Source organism: Thermobia domestica, chromosome 18, assembly GCF_964235325.1.
Source record: "Thermobia domestica chromosome 18, izTheDome1.hap1.1, whole genome shotgun sequence".
NCBI lineage: Eukaryota > Metazoa > Arthropoda > Insecta > Zygentoma > Lepismatidae > Thermobia > Thermobia domestica.
This window is the reverse complement of record NC_137471.1, coordinates 8,266,328-8,283,854: the sequence shown is the minus strand read 5'-3', so window position 1 is coordinate 8,283,854 and position 17,527 is coordinate 8,266,328. Positions and strand designations below refer to the sequence as shown.

Sequence of the window (17,527 nt, the reverse complement as noted above, 5' to 3'; positions counted from 1 at the left end):
TTTACGTCAAATGACTGTTAGCAAGAACAAAACCGTTTCGAATACTAGAAACATTCTCCGCTGATTGACAGGGGGATGCAACTAAAACATTATGAACCAGATGGCACTGCAAGAGAATATAGATCAAAATCACATCGGAAGGTAAATAATTCTAACGCATTTTGTAGGTAATGATTCAGCGACAAATCCCACATAAATTTTCAATGAAAATGGAAAGGTTTAAACAGAAGACTTACAAAACATATTAAAGTTTGGTGCAACGGGACGTTAATAAATCTAAACAAGATACGAACTTATATACCATAAACGTCATATAGCTGCTCAAATGAGCATTGTTTATTGTAACAATTTATTCAGTTACTAAAAATCTATATCAAATCACGCTACAATATTATCTTTATATAAAAATATAATGACAAAAGATACATAAAAAAAACTAATTCTAGAATATTTTTAAAAAAATTACTACACTGCAAATATGGCACAAAGTCAATTTTATTTTTTTAACATATTTATCGTCATGAATTCTTGGTCTAGTTACAAGGTATCCGGACTAAAGGAATCACAAATAACTGATTGTGCTGTTATAACTTCTTACTGTGTTCCTCAGATTCAAAATATGGATAATATATGTAATTTTTCAACCAATCAATCAATCAATCAGAGGTTCCCTGTACTTTAGTAACTTGATGATCTTACAATAAATTGAACAAACTTGATCCTAAATACTGAGTTGGAAAAGAAATCCCAAGTGACAACTACATACTTAAATCTCCGAATATTAATCTATTGGGTTTTATTAACACAAAAAGTATTGTACTAAAGAAAACATAACTTACAGATGTCGCTAATTGTTTAAGGTCTCTAAACGCACCAGATGTAGCAACACTATTTGGTTGAAGTCCAGACTTTAACGAAAAGTACGTACACTCGTTGGACTTTACTAATCATCATAAAAGCTTGGTGATTTACTATAAACAATTAAAATATAATATTTTGAAGAACGTGTAAAAGTAATTATTGCTTTTTTTCCTCTGAAAATCAACCCTGCTTCAATTGAGAAACACAATTAACTTCTTCGGAGAAATTCTTCATGTACTGAAGTTTCTGTGAAATAAATTATTAATTTCATTTGAAGAACTACTATTTGAAAAAAAAAAAAAAGAAAGTAATATTGTCAAATTTTATGTTTATCACGAATTAATAAAAATATTGGTAGCATAATTTCAATTTTTAAAATTATTTTATGCAACACGATGAATCTCATCAATTGTCTCCATTTTAAACAAATTTCGTAATAATAATAATATGTTATTACCCACTTACATAGAACCTTCCCCGAAGTATTCTCGAATACAAATTCACACTTGTCTTTCAACGCGAAAGAGCTGTAATAATCATTATTTAATAAAACACACTGGACTTTATAGATGACGAATTACGCATGTGTGTTTTCGGATATCTTTAATCCAGATGCCTTCTCTTATCTTACTTAAATGCAATAAGGATAAGCTGTCCATGGTTTAAATAAAGTTTCAAAATTGATAAGTACATTTGTAGAGAGAGAGAGAGAGAGAGAGAGAGATCAAAGTTGTCGTTTTCTTTCTTCTTATCCTCTTTTTAATTGTTGGGATTCTAACATTTGCCTAGCACCATTGCTAAGAGAGCCATTCTGACGTACATTCCGCACTCTGCTTGACGGAAGTAAGCTGCTCGTGGGTCTGTATCGAAGGCTGGACTGATTTCGAAAACTCGTGGAAGGGGATGCATCACCACCATTTTTCGTTTCGCCCTTGTCATCAGCTGAGGTGTAACGACAAAGTGCCCACATGCCTTAAAAAAATAAATAAATAAATAAAAAATAAAATAATAATAATAAATTCAAAAAATAGTGCTACTAGTAGTAATACTAATAATTGTGTTACTAGGTTTTCAAAGTCAAAGACTAGAACTAATAACTGTTTAATCCACAATGTCTGGCACCTATTTCTTTTAAAGAATAAGATAAATAATGGATTTATTTCCTAATAACTAGTTACCTTTAAAAAATTAAGCTTAATTGTTACATTGAACAACAAACGATAATTTTAAAGGTTACGTATTTGCATTTGAGGATGAGAAAACATATATTCATAAGATGAAATAAATTACATCAATTATTTATGATATTTCTGTGGAAGTGTGTTCTAACTTTGTTGGAGCTTAAACAATCTACTAGCCAAGTCTCTAAGGATAATCTACAAATTATAAGTACAGGAAACACGAAAGCATGGTAAAATTTATAGACTATTGAACTCAATAAATAAATAAATAAATAAATAAATAAATAATAAAGTCTGGTAGTTTCCTCATTGCTTTACACATCGAAGTTCCTAGTGTTAAAGTCACTCCGACCATATATATATATATATATATATATATATATATATATATATATATAGTGAAACCTGTCTATGTTGGCCACCATCGGTTCCATTGAAAAGTGGCCAACTAAGACAGGTGGCCAACTTACAGAAAATAAGGGTGATTAGTGTATTTTTAGAATAGGGTTTTTAGTATGACTTGATTGTATAATTTTAATAAGCAACGGCACAAAGGGTACTTTTAAATAATTTATATAGAAGAATCATAACAATACCAGTACTAGAAAAAATTACTACGATATATTTAATATATGTACCTTTCTCTTCCTGAAACACTGAATTATTCGGATTGAAAACATAATAACAACCATAAAACCGAAATATATGTAGACAGTTTATTGAAATTGATATTATAGCACACTCAGTTATTCCCATTGAAAACAAGAAAAGCAAAATTATAAATTGGACAATTTATATGCAATTTAAATAATTTTTTTTCGGCAGTGACACATATTTTCTGTAGATACCTTTTGAAAAGTACCAAGTCAGTTATTCATAACAAGTTTACTCATGGTGGTTCACTATAGACGTATGTCTTTTATTCTTTTTGGCACATATGCGTATTCTAATTTCGTAGTTAACTACCTTTTGCTAATGAGCTACAAGTGCTTCCCTTGGAGCGAAAGATATTTTGAGAAAATCTTAGGGGAATTCATATCTCAAAACCTCCGCTACCTTTCGACAAGCAGTCAGGTGCCAATAGAAAACAATTGAGATGGTTAGCTTTAACCTTGAGAATTTTCCGGAATTACTAAAGCTCCCCACTGATGAGAGGAATTGATATAGCTAATGGTTTTACCAAAACAGACAGGGTAAGCAAATACGTACAACCAATTCCTGTACGTGCTTTTCCTTATTCATATCTTCCTTCACCACCCCTTTGTCAGGGTAGTGTTCCGGCCATTGACTACCAAGAACAAATCTTGGGAATCCATGGTTCTTTGTATTCAGTCACAAATTCAGAACATCTGCCTCTCATATGGGAATACGAAAGAGTTAAGAAAAATAACAAAACGTATTTTGAATGGCCAAGATACGCAGATAAATTTATTATTATCATAGGTTAAACATTGCTTTAATGCGGCCAACTCCAAGAGAGACAGGTGGCCAACGTACAGAGTAATAAGTAACGAATGTCTTATGTGAAAATGCAGGTTCAAGAAGAACCAGGCCAAGATAAGCAGGTGGCCAACTTAAAGAGGTGGCCAAGTTGACAGTCGACAGAGCGGTGAGCGGAACGTGACCAGGGTGCGAATTACCGGGGGGGATGAGGGGGATTTTCCCCCTCAATCACATTTTGTTCCCCCCCAAAGAAGTCAGCTGAAGTATCCCCACCGGGGATGCTCGCTTTCCCCCTCAAACTATGCTTAGTATAACTCCAAATTTCATTGATTTTTGTTATTTCTTGTAAATTTAATCTTCTAGCTGTATTTCGAAATGATCGATGTAAACTGTTCAGTTTTGGTCATTTCTATTTACCACCTAATTACCCACTATTTTCAACGTTATTTAGTAGAACTATATTATTATTACTACGGTTGTTACTTGCAACTGTACCTTCGTACCCTTCAGTTCGTCATCGTTTGTGAATTTGAATGTACTAATTGCGTATAACAAAGCCACATATAGATTTATAAATGTTCTTAGCGGTTGGCCAAGAAGAAGTAAGCAAATAGCTTCTTCTACCATACTTGGCGAAGTTCGGATATGTCATATTCATCCTCTATATTTGTATCGATTATCATCTTATTTTAATTTTTGTTATAACATGTTATTTCATTTTCCAGTGTACTCTTTGTTAGCACATGGTCTTCATTCCCTAGTAGGTTGTGTGTATGCAACTCAAAAGTTGCATTTAATTTGTGATAATTAGCATAGTAATCACTGCTTTTACAGTTTACGGAAATGAACTTTTGAAACTGTACTCAAAATCTGAGATATAGGTATTCTCTCGTAAGTATATGTTAACGTACACGCTGGGGGATACGCTCCTAGTGAGCAGACATGTTAATGAAGGTGATTTTTAGGTGAATAAGCGAATAATTCAAGATTTGTTTCAGCATTTGTTAATACGACTGGTTCTCCGTGTCATTGTCCGTGTCTGTATAAGCATTTCAACTGGAGCGGTTTTTTTTTTTTAAAGTTAACCCTTTATTTTTCCATCTTTTCGCTGTACAGTTTGCTGTCCACGCAATTAATGTTGTCTGAAAAACTTCAGTGTAATGTTTTACTTTATTTGAATAACGTAGCCCATAGTGAATCAACTCATCTTCAACCTAACAGTAAAGTAATTTTTAAGTGTTGACTTTCCGTGCCCATCACGGAATCGATATTTGGAGGGAAAAAGTCGTGATGAGCACAGCTTTAGCGGGAAGTAGAAGCACAAGCTCGAAATTTGAATTGAGAGATTTTAAATATTTGGCCTTCGATTTGACCTTGATGTGAGAAATCGGGACCAGCAACAATCCATTTCTTATTTGATAGGCTATCTAGATTTTCCTTAAAAAAAAAATAAATGTCCGGTTTAACTGATAATTTTAGTGGTTTTCACAAGACTGAAGTAGGTTTCTTTTCGCAACCTGTATATATTAATGCAAAGTGGAAGCTTTCAATATGAGTGGAAAAATTAACATATGCTTGTGATCATGGCTATCGCTCGAGCCAAATTATTAACTAAATAAACCTTAGAGAGCTACGACACGGGGACAAGAGTGAGTACAACATTAAAACACGTTCAGAAAGGTTTAGTGGGGTGTGTGTATGTCACACAATATATATGTGCATAGTTATTGTCGGTAGATTTATTAAATTAATAACTCTCTTATTTATTACACATGCCACACACACACACACACACACACATATATATATATATATATATATATATATATATATATATATATATATGGGGAGTAAGGCATTTATTGTCTCATTTTGAAATTTGAACCTTCAGACTATGTCCTTTGGCCTAATTTTATCCCCCCCAATATAGGTTATCTAATTCGCACACTGATCGTGACCATAAGTGAAACTAACATCAAAACATCCCTTTCAAGCAGGGCTACCAACTACAGAATATGTTTTAGTAATCTGTCAAGTAAAAATACCATCCACGCATTTTTGTTTGATCGAAAGTCGTGTGAAATGTACGAGAATTTTGAAATATTATTCAATACATTATTAATTTAATAATGTTTGCAATATTATTTAATACTGTGTTTAAAGCGAATTTGATAAATTTAGTAGGACACCTGGTAATTGATGGACCATTGGACTTTTCGCCAGTAACATTGATTTATAATCCGTAGTTCGCGGAACAATAGTTCTTACTACTAATAGACGAATCTACAATTTGAACCCGAGATTTCAGTCATTTTGAAGCCAGAATGCTAAATGCTAACTTTTATTTGTTCTACCAAGTACACATACCGAGTGCACAAAACGCAACTCGATACCAATTACGGACACTGATGAGAATTCGATATCTACACAGACTTCACTAAGATCTCACGACCTGTTACGTTTAATCACTCGTGTAGTTAACACACTGTCACTAGTATGACAATTGTGCGAACCGATTGATCGTACTGGAATTTTAAATGTTTTCACGAAACGTATGATAAGGAGTTGTCAGTTGTTTCTAGTTCACCGAAACATCTGCTTCATGTCTTATCTACCCCAAATATCTCCTTTGTTTCCGGTAAGGGACCAGAAAGAAAAACAAAATCAGTCGGCAGTCAAATCATAGTAAAATCTGAGAGATTTACAGAAATGATGCACTGCAGTATAACATTACACTTGCATTGAACAGAAGCATTTTTTTTCGAACGCTGCTTATTATTAAAAAAATAATTCTAATTTATTATGGCAACATACAGGTAGCGCGTAGTAAATTCTTACGATGAGCTTGGCCAGAAATGTCTGTGGATTCCTGGACAAGAAAAGTTTGTGACGTCTTTTTTTCATTAATAATAATTAATTATTTTAATAATAAATAATTTTGAATAATAAAAATAAATATTTACATTGAATCGATGGATCTTTATAAAATCAGTGTCAAATTGTACTTAGGTTCTTTGGCTTTGTGAGGCCTCTAAAAGCGTGAGGCCCTGGGTCATCACCCAGCGCTTGCGCCGTCACTGACATAACAAATGCATCATAACTCTTAAATAATAAGAATAATACATTATTATTTCCAAATGAGTTGAGTTGATTTTGAGTTTAATGTTCCGTTCAGCAGCGAGGCTATGTGAGACGTGGACTTACTGATTAACATGGATTCTGAAAACCACATGAGCTCCCGCCGGGAATCGAACCCGAGTCTTCCACGCCAAAGGCGTGTACGGTAATCTTATTTCCAAATGGTCATGCCATGTATTTTAATATTAGAAGAAAGCACAAATTTTTATTATTTCTGAAATAATAATTATTTCTGTTGTTCGAATGCCGATCTTTTAAGAACGATAAAATACCGAGCACGAACCACATGTATTATCTGCTATTGATACTGTCTTTCCCTCTCGATTATTTTTTGGTTTTGTCTCTTAACACGTTTAGTTTCCTAATGCTTTAAGATGTTGGCAACTCTGTAAAATCATCGTCTGCTATCATATAAACAAGAGATACCAGGAACCTCAGGAAAAGGGAGCCAGCGTTTGGTCACAGAGTCTGTATGTTCCAAGCATTTACTTGTCTTCATTCTTCTCCTCAAACTATTTCACAAGTTTCTATGTTGTTCTTTTACTTTCCAGCTATACCCTTCATGACGACGTTTAGCAGTATAGGTGAGATAACACATTACCGTATTTTGCCGTGTACAAATGCGCATATTTTGCGTGTATTTTTAAGAGGAAAATAAAGATGCGCATAATACACGGGTAATACTAATTTCGTATCTTGTGTATTTATGTGTTAAAAGGGTTATTCCTGAAAACAATTACATCTTTATATGCCCTTCCCGCTGGTCTAGTAACTAGTGCGTGAGTCTTTGGTATATATGGTCCCACGTATGATTTCAGGTGACAGAACAGTAAAATTTAAAAAGAACTACGGTATTTCGGATTCCACCCTAAACTGTACGAAGCTGAAAAGGTATGCGCTAAACGTCAACAACCAACCATTCTTATACTAAGAACTCGCAATACCATGGAATATGACAATCGGATTTGTTAACGTTACAATGCAACAAAGGCTATTCTCGTCGGTTAAGTGTAAACAAATGAACAGATACGTATTGTTAATCGCAGAGCAATAATTGTGCTTATTATTATCGGTAATGCCAACTTTATTAAATTAGGTTGCGTCAACAATGAGTAATTTATTTTTGTGCACTTTACGAGGTGAATATCCACTGAGATGGCGTGAATGTGAACAAGAGTGTTTGATTTGTGTGATTTTTTTTTTGAATCTTTTACAAGTGTTTTAGAGTTCTTTATTTCTCACATCTGATCAAAGTCTTAAGTACAATTAATTATAAAAATAATCGAGCTTATTGTGAACAGTGAAAAATAAGCAAATAATACATTGAAACAAGATGACTTTATAAACAATTGAACATCAGTTCTTTTCATATCAAAACTTAAGTATTTTACTATTTATTATCAACTCAATTTAAGTTTTTATTGTTCAATCGTATATCAATACTTCAGGCAATACGACATTTTGTTCGTGCCAATACTTATCACAATATCGAAGAAAAGCGATAATTGCAATTCAGAAGTAATTTCAGCATTTTTTTTTTTTAAATGCAAATGGTGACTGACTGTACATAACATACTATAGAAAGACAATACAATAAAACATACAATTAACAGTTTATAGCAATTTTAAGTTTTTGGATAATTATATATATATATATATATATATATATATACTACACGGCACTACACACCAAACAGTTGTTTGAGGCATTTGAAGGTCTTTGCTAACTCTCCTTGTTGACTTTTGTGGGCTGCATTGAAAACTGGTTCGAACCCTTTCGACATCTGCCTCAGAAGTGGACGGCCTACCGGACGATTTTTCTTTACAAATGCATGTCGAACTTACATATGGAGTTCTTTGATGGTGGATCTTTATGAAATTTTGTGCGGAATTCGCGTTGAACACTAACAACAAACCGACAAACGTGAAACTGTAAAACGCAAAATGCTCTCTATGCGCCACAGGCAGCCATCTTGGAACTAATCACTGCCACCTAGAGGATAAATTTTAAACTACTAGACTCGTTCCAAACAAAACTTGAGGATAATATTGAAAGTATTTCCATAGAGATTTCATTGTTGATAGAGTATTATCACTTATAGAACGTTTCCTTATCGTTCACATCATTTTGAATCACGCTTAATTAACTTCATGGAGTAACTAGCAATCTACGTTAGTTATTTTACGAAAGTTGTTAGAAAAATGTCGAAATAGTTTTCGTGGGGGAGTTTTAAGCAAAAAAGTTACTAAATATCCTAACGAGTATGATAACAGGGATACTTTTGACCTCTCACACTGAGTGTGTCATTCGATTATGGGAACAAGAGAAAGAAAACCTTCTTCAGATGCCAAGAGAATGTAAGAAATCAATGTATGAAACAAAACGTAAATTTTGAACCTCAAAATTTGCATATACACGGTAAAATACAGAATTTTGTTTCAGACTTCGCTTTTTACATACAACATGAGAGCACAAAAATTTATCTACACAGTAAATACAGTAAATATATAGGGTCTATTTTAAGATTCACTCACGAATAGTTAACATAAAATGACTAGTGCAAATAGATTCACAATCGTCATACACTAAAACCTGAAGAATATGTTTAGCAGAAGGAGTCCAGAAACACGTAAAAAAATAAAAAGTTTACCGGTAGGAGAAATGGATGATGCAAGTACTTAGACCTAACATAACGTAACCAAATCTAATCTAACCTAGGCTAACCTGAACTAACCTAAGCTGACCTAATATTAGCAGAAAAAATCAAAATTCTATAATTTTTTTGGAAAATTATGCAGGACCCCTATACTAACAATCTAACAAACTAACCTAATTTGAAGAGAAATTACCGAAATTGTAACGTTTTTTAGAAAAAAAATTGCTGGACCCCTCCAGCTAAACATAGTCCGAATATGTTTAATATACCGAGTAACAAACATGTAGATATCTCTCTCCAACCTTCCAGACAAATATGACAAATCTGGAGTAACTCTGGGTGAAATGGACAATTTCACGGGTTTTACCATATGAAATACATGTCAAAATAGTAGTTAACAATCCGATACATTTAATAAATGTTAATGAAATACTGTTTCTTGTGTACACACAATAAAGACCGTCTGGAAAGGATAAAATAGCACCGTTAAAAGAAAGCAATGAAAATAATAGTTAACTTGAGCTTTAAAAAAAAAAAAAAAAAAAAAAAAAAGCCGCCGATGGTATGCTCCTGTACTTCAGTTGTTTTTGGAGATTAGTAAGTGGTGGAAAACAGCCTATACAATGAGAGCTGCTATTGCATTATCTATGCACCCACCAAGTGTACCGGATTTAAGGCCCAGTCGTGGTTTGGATCCCACGTTAATAATAAGTGCCGTCTCTTTCATAACATTGGTACCACATAACAACGCAAACTCATTAAGCTAGAAAAATAATACATTTCTACCTTCTGGTATTCCTCTTCAGATGAGAACCTCTCTCTCTGGATTCGTGTCACATACAAAATATCTGTATCAGGTAAAGCATCTTCTAAAGTGGAGAATTCTTCCTGTAATAATAATAATAATAAAAATAATAAATAGTTATCTATTTTTGTTTATATAGTAACTTAAAGCTAGAAACCGAAATGCCAGGTTCGAAGCCCTATCACGGACAAGATGACTCAATCTTTCGTTCAAGTTATAGCCTACTCAGTCGTGTCACCGTGATTTTTTTTTTTTTTTTTTTTTTTAAGAGGGCTTCACTCATTAATGGAAAGTGACATTTATTGAAACTAAGCAGTATACATAAAGAATGAATGTAATTTTTAAATAATTTATTGTCACAACAAATACGTTTATCTATTCTATTTTGCATAACAAAATTTCAGTATTAAAAATCGTACGGCAAATTTGCAGTTTCTTTACGTAAATCTCAATATATCGTTCTCTAACAAGTATAACTGAGGTTGTATCCTACTTATTATGATGATATTTGAGTTTATTACTAGAAATATTGGACAATTGCTGTAACAATGAAATATCAAAAGTTATCATTGGATTTATTATATAAGGGAAAGGTAACGCATGGAAACTCCTTTTCAGAAAGGACTTTGCAAACACAGAAAATATGTTTAACAAGCACGCACCTGTTTGATGCCTTTCGAAGCCAAATGATGCATAATGTGTGAAGGCATTCCCAGATGTGGAGGATTGACGTATCGAATTTGGACGTTGTACAATGTCAGCAACCTACAATAGAATTTGAAATAAATAAGCAGATATGAAAGAAATGTCGAAGTATGAACCCTTACTTAAACTTTAATTCTATGGTATGTTGTTGTATGTTAACCATTGAACATGAGAAGAGGTAACCTTAAATTACAGTTCTTTATTTCTCAGAAAAATTGCATATGTATTACTTGCAATATGTAAGTAAAATCTTTCCATAAAACCATGTTCTGGTTATTAACTAAAAATTAATTATTTATAATATGAACAGAAAAAAAAAAAAAAAAAAACGAGACGAGACAGAATATCACTACGAGATTATTATTTCCTTTTGCACTAAACACAATATAAATAATAAGTAGAAAATATAATATTAAAATATAGTAATACACAGTTATTAACAAAAATATATAAAGTGTTTACAAGTGGGCCCAGAGCCCACAGAAACAAAAGTTAAGGACAAGAAACAGAGGTTTTATTCGACGTACTAGAAGAATGTAGTATCATTCATACACGAAGTAGTGGTACAAGTAATTTTATGTCATACGTTCTTTCTTCTCAAGGTAAAGAAATAAACAACTATTATTGACTGTATCAACTTTTGCTACTGAAATTCTATCTTTCCGTTTCAAATTTTGGAATTTGTTTTCTCAATAATTTGTCCCCTGAGTCTCAACTGGCTCCTTTGCTGCCGTCTTCTCAAGATGATAAGATTACAAAGGAAATGCTTCTATGTAGGTTAAATTCAAGAATTTCTTGATTTGACTGAAGAAATACAGGGTGGGCTATACTGATGGGACATATTTATATTTTGAATACTGCGAGTGATAACAGCAGTGGCGTATTTACGATTTTGTTTCGGGGGGGGGGGGACTTTGCTAACTTTCGGAGGAGGGTTGCCTGAAAATGTGAAAATTCTGCAAGATATTTCATATACTTTACTACAGTAAGAAAGATTTCGGGGGGGGGGGAGGTTAAGCCCGGAAGCCCCCTCCCCTAAATACGCCACTGAATAACAGTCATGCATATTTTTCATATAGCTTAACAGGAAATGTAAGGATGAGAGTTACTGATACATATTTCTTTCAGTATTGCAGGGAATCATCATGATGTGAACCGCTGTTGAAATTTCATACGTTGTTGAGGCGTTCTTTAGTAGTGGAAACACAATTATCATGGCATAAAGGGGTTTTCAACAACATTTTAAGGAACGGGTAGCACCATCTCGAAAGGTCATTCTGCGTGCCGTTCACAACTTTCGCGAGACCGTACTCGCAAACAAAACACGGTCTCCTGGGAAACAAGGATCTGCCTATATGTATCTTCATCTTATTAAATTAATGAAGCCAAAAAAAACAACTGAGCATCGGCAAGTCTGATTGGCTACTCTCGTTTTCACCATTGTCTGATTGGCTACTTTCGTTTCCGCCATGATTGTTGGGGTGGCAAAACTGTGACGTATGGCTTCAAGATTTTGTTGTAAGGGCAGATCCTCTATTTTATAAGATCCTTGCTGGGAAACCTCGAGCGTCGCGTAGTGTAATAAACAGTGAAAATGTGTCCAATGCCATGAACCAAAGTTCAAAGAAGTCAACTCGGTAATTGTATCATCGAGTGCATATTCCGCGCACCAGTGTTCGGCGAGCTCTTAAAAAGGACTTACAACTGTATTCATACAAGCTACAGTTGGTGCATAAATTGTTCGACCAAAACAAGGTTCAACAAACCACATTTTGTGATTGGCTAACAAAGCTGTCGATTTTGGACTAGACAAAATCTGCACTGTTGCATGAAGCGTTATTGCACAGTGCCAAGGTTACTGTGTGGTGTGCAATGAGGTTTTTTTTTATATAGAAAGAACATGATGATACCGTCACAATTACCGCTGAGCGGTACAACACAATATTACGAACATTTTCCAATTTTCCATTATCGAAATGAGACGGTTTAGCCTAAGCGACATGTGGATGCAGCAAGATGATGCTACCAGTCATACTGCAGGAATGTCAGACAACCCTTCAACGACAGTTTCCGGGATGCCTCATCTCCTGATTCGGTGATATCCTTTGGCCATGCAGATTCCCCGATCTAACTTCACCGGACTATTTCCTGTGAGGTTATCTAAAGGTGTACATCACAAAGTTCACTGCCATCAATGAATTAAAGGACAACATTCAAAGGGAATTACCAGCCAGCCACTATGCTGAACACGATTGTTAGGGCCAAAGAATGTTCTCGTCAAGGTGGTGCCCATGTGGATGTACTCTTCAAACAATGCATACAGCGCAAAACTCCTGTAATTTGGCAACGTGTTCCATATAGTTGATGATAAATGTTGTGTTCAACATCTTCACAAATGCATTTTAATGTGTGTATAGTCAGTAAAATCATTAGCTGTGCAAGTTATTCGGTAACTATTTCCACAACCAAATTAAGACATTATTTAATTTAGTCTACATTGAAGCGTATTTTTTGAAATCCTAGTATTGTAAGTAAGAATAACATTTTTCTTAACTTGTCACCTTACTACTTCCTGAAGAAGATTGCAGGAGGCAGTTAAGAGAGTAAATTTCAACGTTCGCTCCCCCCTCCCCCTTCCCCACACACAGTTAGTTAGTAACAAAACTGATTATAAAAATGTGCTCTCTGCGCATTATTTTAAATTACTGACTATAGTTCTATCCCATGAATTTATTTATTAGATGAAGCTGTAAAAGTCCATTTTACACTGAACATTATAATTAAAAAAAAATGTCATACAATGCGTGGAAGGAATACAAATCTAACCTACAAATCGCTTACGAATTATCCTATTTCTATTGGGACTGAAGAAAAACCCGAGAAACTTCAGAATGACTGGTCTCACGATTCGAATATGGTACTTTCCGAGTACGAAAAAAGAACGTTAAATCAGTTACCTCCGCTCCCTGGTAAAATAAGACAAAATATTGTATATTTATTACTTCTTTGAAATGCAGCAAAAGTTCTCGGTGTAAAGAATCCATTAGTCAAACATACGGTAATTTCTTGCTGTAAGTTTGTTAATCAGGTAGTCCAGTATTGATGTATAATAATTTTGTCAATTTGGAATATTATTTTGTCACAAAATTGAAACAAATATTTTTTTTTTTTTCTGTTGGCTGAAAGAGTGTGCCAAACTATAATTCCAACTTACAGAGGTAAAACGTATTATATAATCCTTATCACTTATATGCTGACTATGTCACAGATTATTAGAAGGGTTGAGATTAAATCGGGATTCTATCAAATAGCCCAGGAAACAATATCGACCGTATTAGTAAAACAGAAAAAAAATGCTTATTTGTTTTTTAAAAACGTGCAAGCTATCGAATGCAATTTCAATGATCTCCGTTTAAACAAGTTAAAAGGCTCATCAGTTCGATCAAAACTTACCCCATTTTTTCAAAATATAAGAAAATTATAAGTTCTCTGAGTAATGTTTTAGAAAGTTAGCAAACTAACCCATGTCTCCGATATAATAATTATTCTTGTCCCTTTTTTTTTTATTTCAGTAATATTTTGTGGATGTGAACAACTGGGGGCGAAATGTCTTAAGAAAATGAATGGAAAACAAATTACAAAATATTTCTATGATTATGACAAAAATTCACAACGTGTTAATTATCAGTTGTAGAATATACCATTACCTGGCTAATGAATGCACAGTCCTTCCATGTTTAAGATCTCCAACCATTGTAATGGTGAGACCATTTACAGTTCCTATTTCTTCCCGAATGGTGAAGACATCTAGAAGGGCCTGAGTTGGATGCTCACCAACGCCGTCTCCAGCATTAATCACCGGCTTTCGAACGTGACTCGCAGCAGCCTGAAAACGAGGAATGCAGTTACAGTAACTCAGGTTAATGTAGCTTGAAACACACAAAAACCTTTTCTTTTATATTTTGGTGATAGCACAGTAACACAGAAAAAAAAAAGTTATGTGCAACTGACCCCAGACCCCAGGATATGGATTCCATGTACTTTTTTAACGACGAATCTAAATTTCGAAACCCCAAGACGATTGATCGTGTCAGGGCCAGCAAGAGATGGTCTTTGGCGTTTCTTACCACAAGGGACAATGCAGCCCCTACTTTGGCGCTAGTGTTACCAACCACGGTCACTCTGTCTTAAACCATTAACTTGCCACTATAGATGCACCAAAAAAAGCCTTGACACGTCAGTAGTGGCAACGTCATTGCGAGCTGTCAACAGACCTTCTCTTGTTGGCTCCCCTATAGTATATTGGTCAGCTTCACATTCATATTCATCCCCTGTCCCATAAATATATCCTCGTTCTCCATTCCACTGACACCCATTCCTTTATCCAATAACGATGTTCCTCCTGAGATTTTATGTGCTATGTTCTTGAATTAATTTTCGAGGTTCAACTCCTACTTTTTTTCACACAATTTGGTTGGAATCATAGAGGTTACCTTTACATATTTGATGTCCAATCTCGACCATTTTATTACCTATCTAGTGGTACAAAAGAAACAAGTCCTGTTTACTACTTCAATTTATCCAGCTCACAGGTGAAATCAATTTCTGACCTTCGTTTTAGTTACTAGTGGACCAACGATGCAGCATAAGCCTACATAAAATTATGTATCATATTAGGTGCATAACTGACATCTGCAAGATCTACCTGCAGATTGTAACATTTCTTACAAAAGGCTTTTAGTCCATCGGTAAAAGTCTTCCTTCTTTTTTTTTTTTTTTTTTTTCTTTCTTTTATATCCTCATATTTACCGCAAACATAACAGGAAGAATTAATGTCCCCATCATACTGATGAGAAGGACATGACGATATATATACCATCACTTCTTGAAGCATTAAGCTCTCCGGTAGCCAAGTCACTCACTACTGAGGAGCTGCGATTGTATGATGACGCTGCAGGCCCGTTTGCTCATCCTAACCAACCACCGATACTGAGCTTCCTATATCTTGCATCGTAAATATCTTACCTGTTTTTGCCATTATGGCATAGTTTTCTAATCCAGGACCTCTGCCAGACAAAAGCTGTTGTTCGCAATCACCACGTGGAGGTGTTCTGATTGCAAAAGCATGAAGGAAGAACATATAGAGATTCATTTCGAGACCAACCATCTGAAATTCATGGAAACAAACTTAAGATTCATCGTAACATTATTACTTCAAGATTCCTGCCGGTCGATTGTGGTGAATCATATAAATAACATCTCGGAACATCTATTAGACCTTCTAGCAATATGATATTTTCACATCGATCATATGCCTGTAATCTTGAAAGATTTTTTTTGGAAAAGTCTATTTCTATTTCTTACGTCTATTTATACAAAATCGCTCGTTTTTCGACTATCGGCGTTAGAAAAAAAAATCGAATCCACAGTCCGGGGTCCACTGCACAGGACATTTGTGTGTGTGTGTGTGGCTGTGTAATCAAAGTATTATACTGCATAATATTTTATAATGTATATACGGTATATTCAACATGTAGAGAGCAGTTTGTGAACAGACAGTGCTGGCACAAATAACCAAAAATTTAATCAATATCAAATTTAACACGTTTTTTACAAGACAAAGTGGTGAAGATACCAGCATGATAAACTTTGCACATATAATAATAATAATAATAATAATAATAATAATAATAATAATAATCATAATCATCATCATCATCATCATCATCATCATCATCATCATCATCATCATCATCATCATCATCATCATCATCATCATCATCATCATCATCATCATCATCATCATCATCATCATCATCATCATCATCATCATCATCATCATCATCATCATCATCATCATCATCATCATCATCATCATCATCATCATCATCATCATCATCATCATCATCATCATCATCATCATCATCATCATCATCATCATCATCATCATCATCATCATCATCATCATCAATTATTCAATAAACTCAAAGCAAAAGAACAGCTAATATGTACTTTGAAGATTAGTACAGCATACAAAGTTTAATTCTTGTGGCTAAGGGCATTGCAAATCCAATATTAATTTGAGATTAAACATTTACTATGATATATTCCATAGCGAATTTAAAACATCCCTCATATGATGAACAAGTATATGCGAAGAATGCACTGCAGTGTTGGAAACTATTAATGATACGAAACCTGGTATCAGTGTTGTCAACTGATACCCTGAAAAAGTAGCCAAACGGCTCTCAAAATCTGACTGAAAGTGACTATAGTTACCTAAAATTATAGATAATAAACTTATAGCTAACATTGGATTTGTCAGAAGCCATGACATATTTCTGTAACAGATGGCGCTAGTTCATTTTTAGAAATACTAAGGCTATGTTGTTGTTGCTAAGCAATAGCATATTTAATTATTTGATTGAGTTCAGGGTATTTCACAATTTGAAGATGAAAGATAAAAAACTGTACATTTTCGCCATATTTTACTGCTTTGCTTCCGTAAAATTAAGAACATGATGTCAAGCTTATGAAATGTTGCGTGTGAAGTTTACGATGATAATGTTCTTCAAGAACGTCAGTGTGAGAAATTCTGTGCTGGTGATTTTTATTTCAACGATGCTCCTCAATCAAGGAAGCCCACCGTGGCTGATGACAAAGTAAAGGCACTGATCGAATCAAATCCATGTTATATCAGGGTGTCTACTAAAACTCCAAAATGAAATTTCGTGACT

At 34.2% G+C, this 17,527-nt stretch overlaps 1 protein-coding gene across 1 annotated transcript in view; it reads right to left on the bottom strand.

Moving 5' to 3' along the window:
* Nucleotides 1-645: 645 nt before the first annotated feature.
* r (carbamoyl-phosphate synthetase 2, aspartate transcarbamylase, and dihydroorotase rudimentary) overlaps nt 646-17,527 on the bottom strand; it is a 263,246-nt gene continuing 246,364 nt past the window's right edge. Inside the window, 4 exon segments of the mRNA XM_081746006.1 lie at nt 646-1,833; nt 10,067-10,168; nt 10,748-10,850; nt 14,498-14,676. Coding sequence (XP_081602132.1) covers nt 1,636-1,833; nt 10,067-10,168; nt 10,748-10,850; nt 14,498-14,676 — 582 coding nt within the window. The 3' untranslated portion in view covers nt 646-1,635.